The sequence below is a fragment of the Heterodontus francisci genome, chromosome 39, assembly GCF_036365525.1.
Source record: "Heterodontus francisci isolate sHetFra1 chromosome 39, sHetFra1.hap1, whole genome shotgun sequence".
Taxonomy (NCBI): Eukaryota; Metazoa; Chordata; class Chondrichthyes; order Heterodontiformes; family Heterodontidae; genus Heterodontus; species Heterodontus francisci.
Window position 1 is genome coordinate 43,439,517 of NC_090409.1, and position 6,000 is coordinate 43,445,516.

Genomic DNA, 6,000 nt, shown 5'->3' on the forward strand with positions numbered 1-6,000 from the left:
TGAGGGAGTGCTGCACTGTCGGATGGATCAGTACTGAGGGAGCCCTGCACTGTCGGAGGGTCAGTACTGAGGGAGTGCTGCACTGTCGGAAGGTCAGTACTGAGGGAGTGCTGCACTGTCAGAGGGTCAGTACTGAGGGAGTGCTGCACTGTCGGAGGGTCAGTACTGAGGGAGTGCTGCATTGTCGGAGGGTCAGTACTGAGAGAGTGCTGCACTGTCGGAAGGTCAGTACTGAGGGAGTGCTGCACTGTCGGATGGATCAGTACTGAGGGAGCCCTGCACTGTCGGAAGGTCAGTACTGAGGGAGTGCTGCACTGTCGGATGGATCAGTACTGAGGGAGCCCTGCACTGTCGGATGGATCAGTACTGAGGGAGTGCTGCACTGTCAGAGGGTAAGTACTGAGGGAGCGCTGCACTGTCGGAAGGTCAGTACTGAGGGAGTGCTGCACTGTCGGAGGGTCAGTACTGAGGGAGTGCTGCATTGTCGGAGGGTCAGTACTGAGAGAGTGCCGCATTGTCGGAGGGTCAGTACTGAGGGAGTGCTGCACTGTCGGAAGGTCAGTACTGAGGGAGTGCTGCACTGTCGGAGGGTCAGTACTGAGGGAGTGCTGCACTGTCGGATGGTGAGTAGTGAGGGAGTGCTGCACTGTCGGAAGGTCAGTACTGAGGGAGTGCTGCACTGTCGGAAGGTCAGTACTGAGGGAGTGCTGCACTGTCGGAGGGTCAGTACTGAGGGAGTGCTGCACTGTCGGAGGGTCAGTACTGAGGGAGTGCTGCACTGTCGGAAGGTCAGTCCTGAGGGAGTGCTGCATTGTCGGAGGGTCAGTACTGAGGGAGTGCTGCATTGTTGGATGGTCAGTACTGACGGAGTGCCGCATTGTCGGAGGGTCAGTACTGAGGGAGTGCCGCATTGTCGGAGGGTCAGGACTGAGGGAGTGCTGCACTGTCGGAGGGTCAGTACTGAGGGAGCGCCGCACTGTCGGAGGGTCAGTACTGAGGGAGCGCTGCACTGTCGGAGGGTCAGTACTGAGGGAGCGCCGCACTGTCGGAGGGTCAGTACTGAGGGAGTGCTGCACTGTCGGCGGGTCAGTACTGAGGGAGTGCTGCACTGTCGGAAGGTCAGTACTGAGGGAGTGCTGCACTGTCGGGTGATCAGTACTGAGGGAGTGCTGCACTGTCGGAGGGTCAGTACTGAGGGAGTGCTGCACTGTCGGATGGATCAGTACTGAGGGAGCCCTGCACTGTCGGAGGGTCAGTACTGAGGGAGTGCTGCACTGTCGGATGGATCAGTACTGAGGGAGCCCTGCACTGTCGGAGGGTCAGTACTGAGGGAGTGCTGCACTGTCGGAGGGTCAGTACAGAGTGAGCGAAGTACTCTTGGAGGGTCAATACCGAGGGAGCCCTGTACAGTTGTAGGGTCAGTACTGTGTGCTCACTGTACTGTCAGAGGGTCAGTACTGAGGGAGTGCTGTACTGTCGGAGGGTCAGTACTGAGGGAGTGCTGCACTGTCGGAGGGTCAGTACTGAGGGAGTGCTGCACTGTCGGATGGTCAGTACTGAGCGAGTGCTGCACTGTTGGACGGTCAGCACTGAGGGAGTGCTGCACTGTCGGAGGGTCAGTACTGAGGGAGTGCTGCACTGTCAGAGGGTCAGCACTGAGGGAGTGCTGCACTGTCGGAGGGTCAGTACTGAGGGAGTGCTGCACTGTCAGAGGGTCAGTACTGAGGGAGTGCTGCACTGTCGGAGGGTCAGTACTGAGGGAGTGCTACACTGTCGGAGGGTCAGTACTGAGGGAGTGCTGCACTGTCAGAGGGTCAGTACTGAGGGAGTGCTGCACTGTCAGAGGGTCAGTACTGAGGGAGTGCTGCACTGTCAGAGGGTCAGTACTGAGGGAGTGCTGCACTGTCAGAGGGTCAGTACTGAGGGAGTGCTGCACTGTCAGAGGGTCAGTACTGAGGGAGTGCTGCACTGTCAGAGCGTCAGTAATTAGGGAGTGCTGCACTGTCGGAGGGTCAGTACTGAGGGAGTGCTTTACTGTCGGAGGGTCAGTAATTGGGGAGTGCTGCACTGTCGGAGGGTCAGTACTGAGGGAGTGCTTTACTGTCGGAGGGTCAGTAGTGAGGGAGTGCTGCACTGTCGGAGGGTCAGTACTGAGGGAGTGCTGCACTGTCGGAGGGTCAGTACTGAGGGAGTGCTGCACTGTCAGAGGGTCAGTACTGAGGGAATGCTGCAGTGTCGGAGGGTCAGTACTGAGGGAGTGCTGCACTGTTGGAGGGTCAGTACTGAGGGAGTGCTGCACTGTCGGAGGATCAGTACTGAGGGAGTGCTGCACTGTCGGAGGATCAGTACTGAGGGAGCCCTGCACTGTCGGAGGGTCAGTACTGAGGGAGTGCTGCACTGTCAGCAGGTCAGTATTCAGGGAGTGCTGCACTGTCGGAGGGTCAGTACGGAGTGAGAGCTGTACTCTCGGAGGGTCAATACTGAGGGAGCCCTGTACAGTTGTAGGGTCAGTACTCTGTGCGCACTGTACTGTCAGAGAGTCAGTACTGAGGGAGTGCTGTACTGTCGGAGTGTCAGTACTGAGGGAGTGCTGCAATGTCGGATGCTCAGTACTGAGGGAGTGCTGCACTGTCGTACGGTCAGTACTGAGCGAGTGCTGCACTGTCGGAGGGTCAGTACTGAGGGAGTGCTGCACTGTCGGAGGGTCAGTACTGAGGGAGTGACGCACTGTCGGAGGGTCAGTACTGAGGGAGTGCCGCACTGTCCGAGGGTCAGTACTGAGGGAGCGCTGCACTGTCGGAGGGTCAGTACTGAGGGAGCGCCGCACTGTCGGAGGGTCAGTACTGAGGGAGTGCTGCACTGTCGGAGGGTCAGTACTGAGGGAGTGCTGCACTGTCGGAGGGTCAGTACTGAGGGAGTGCCGCACTGTCGGAGGGTCAGTACTGAGGGAGTGCTGCACTGTTGGAGGGTCAGTACTGAGGGAGTGCTGCACTGTCGGAGGGTCAGTACTGAGGGAGTGCTGCACTGTCGGAGGGTCAGTACTGAGGGAGCGCCGCACTGTCGGAGGGTCAGTACTGAGGGAGTGCTGCACTGTCGGAGGTGCCGTCTTTCAGATGAGACATTAAACCGAGGCCCCCGTCTGCCCTCTCAGGTGGGTGTAAAAGATCCCACGGCCACTATTTGGAAGAAGAGCAGTGGGTGGGGGGGGGGGGGGAGTTCTCCCCAGTGTCCTGGGGACAATATTTATCCCTCAACCAACATCACTAAAAAAAAAACAGATGATCTGGGTCATTATCACATTGCTGTTTGTGGGATCTTGCTGTGCACTAATTAATTGCCGTGTTTCCTATATTACAACAGTGAGTACACTGTAATAAAGTCCTTCATTGTCTGTGAGGGGCTTTGCGATGTGCTGAGGGTTGGAAATGTGCCAGAGAAATCGTGCTCCCTCTCTCCTGTTTCTCTCTCTCTCTTCTCTGTCTGTGTCCTCTCTCTCTATCTTTGCCCCTGTCTTGCTCCCTCTCTCTCTGTATCTCTCTCTCTCTCTTCTCTGTCTGTGTCCTCTCTCTCTATCTTTGCCCCTGTCTTGCTCCCTCTCTCTCTGTATCTCTCTCTCTCTCTTCTCTGTCTGTGTCCTCTCTCTCTATTTTTGCCCCTGTCTTGCTCTCTCTCTCTCTGTATCTCTCTCTCTCTCTTTGTACCCCCCTCACTCTGTCCTGTCTCTCCCTCTGTGCCCCAGCTCTCTCTCTCTTTCTTGCTGTCTCTCTCTCTCTCTTTGCCCCCCTCTCCCTGTCTTTCTTTCTCCGTGTGCCCTCTCTCTGTTTCTCTCTCCCCTTTCTGTCTTTCTCTCTCTCTCCCTCTCTCTGCCCCCTCTCTCTCTCTCTGTCTCCCTCTCTGTCTGTCTCTCTCTCTGCCCCCTCTCTCTCTCTGTCTCCCTCTCTCTATCTGTCTCTCTCTCTCCCACAATCTCTATCTCTGTCTCTCTTTCTCCCTCCCTCTCTCTGTTTCTCTCTCCCCTATCTGTCTCTTTCTCTCTCGCTCTCTCTGTCTCCCTCTCTCTCTCTGTCTCCCTCTCTCCCACAATCTCGATCTCTGTCTCTCTTTCTCCCTCCCTCTCTCTGTTTCTCTCTCCCCTATCTGTCTCTTTCTCTCTCGCTCTCTCTCTGTCTCCCTCTCTCTCTCTGTCTCCCACTCTCCCACAATCTCTGTCTCTGTCTCTCTCTGTCTCTCTTTCTCCCTCCCTCTCTCTGTTTCTCTCTCCCCTATCTGTCTCTTTCTCTCTCGCTCTCTCTCTGTCTCCCTCTCTCTCTCTGTCTCCCTCTCTCCCACAATCTCTGTCTCTGTCTCTCTCTGTCTCTCTTTCTCCCTCCCTCTCTCTGTTTCTCTCTCCCCTATCTGTCTCTTTCTCTCTCGCTCTCTCTCTGTCTCCCTCTCTCTCTCTGTCTCCCACTCTCCCACAATCTCTGTCTCTGTCTCTCTCTGTCTCTCTTTCTCCCTCCCTCTCTGTGCTTTTCTCTCCCCTATCTGTCTCTTTCTCTCTCGCTCTGTCTCTCTGCCCCCTCTCTCTCTCTGTCTCCCTCTCTGTCTGTCTCTCTCTCTCCCACAATCTCTGTCTCTGTCTCTCTCTGTCTCTCTTTCTCCCTCCCTCTCTCTGTTTCTCTCTCCCCTATCTGTCTCTTTCTCTCTCGCTCTCTCTCTGTCTCCCTCTCTCTCTCTGTCTCCCACTCTCCCACAATCTCTGTCTCTGTCTCTCTCTGTCTCTCTTTCTCCCTCCCTCTCTGTGTTTTTCTCTCCCCTATCTGTCTCTTTCTCTCTCGCTCTGTCTCTCTGCCCCCTCTCTCTCTCTGTCTCCCTCTCTCTCTCCCACAATCTCTGTCTCTGTCTCTCTCTGTCTCTCTTTCTCCCTCCCTCTCTCTGTTTTTCTCTCCCCTATCTGTCTCTTTCTCTCTCGCTCTGTCTCTCTGCCCCCTCTCTCTCTCTGTCTCTCTCTCTTTCTCCCTCCCTCTCTCTGTTTTTCTCTCCCCTATCTGTCTCTTTCTCTCTTGCTCTGTCTCTCTGCCCCCTCTCTCTCTCTGTCTCTCTCTCTGTCTCCCTCTCTCTCTCCCACAATCTCTGTCTCTCTCTCTCCCCCCCTCTCTCTGTTTCTCACTGTCTGCACTCAAACTCCCAGAGAACCGAACTGACCCTTTCCCTCAATCTAAACAGATTGACAACAAAGGGAATCGTCTGCTGGTGAACGATGAATCTTTTATTAATGTCCCTGCCATCGCTGCTGCCCAGGTCATCAAACGGTACACAGCCCAGGCCAGCGACGAGCTCTCCTTCCAGGTAACAAACACCTTTCAACCTGTCAAAGTAAGGCACAGCCCAGTGGGAGGTACAATGTCTCAGTCTGTCTGTCTCTGTCTCACTGAGTCCCTGTCTGTGTGTCTCTGTGTCCCTGTCTGTGTGTCTCTGTGTCCCTGTCTGTCTGTCTGTCTCTGTGTCCCTGTCTGTCTGTCTCTGTCTGTCTCTCTGTCTCTGTGTCTGTCTGTCTCTGTATCACTGTGCCCCGTCTGTCTCTCTGAGTCACTGAGTCCCTGCCTGTCTGTCTGTCTATGTGTCTATCTGTCTCTGTGTCTCTGTGTCCGTGTCTGTCTGTCTCTCTGTCTGTCTGTCTCTGTGTCTGCCGGTCTCTGTGTCTGTGTCTGCCGGACTCTGTGTCTGTCTCTGTGTCCATGTCTGTCTGTCTCTGTGCCTCTGTGTCCATGTCTGTCTGTCTCTGTGTCTGTCTGCCTCTGTGTCTGTCTGTCTCTGTGTCTGTCCCTGTCTGTCTGATTCTGTGTCTGTCTGTCTCTGTGTCCATGTCTGTCTGTCTCTGTGTCTGTCTGCCTCTGTGTCTGTCTGTCTCTGTGCCTCTGTGTCCATGTCTGTCTGTCTCTGAGTCTGTGTCCCTCTCATTCTGTCTCTGTGTCTGCCGGTCTCTGTGTCTCTGTCTGTCGGTCTCTGTGTCTGCCGGTC

General features: G+C 55.4%; 1 protein-coding gene across 1 annotated transcript in view; it reads left to right on the forward strand.

The window, feature by feature from the left end:
• Positions 1–6,000, forward strand: part of LOC137352904 (rho GTPase-activating protein 33-like) — a 188,947-nt gene that overhangs the window by 85,055 nt on the left and 97,892 nt on the right. The window contains exon 8 of the mRNA XM_068018748.1: positions 5,206–5,328. Within this exon, the coding sequence (XP_067874849.1) occupies positions 5,206–5,328 (123 nt within the window). The remainder of the gene's footprint in view (positions 1–5,205; positions 5,329–6,000) is intronic.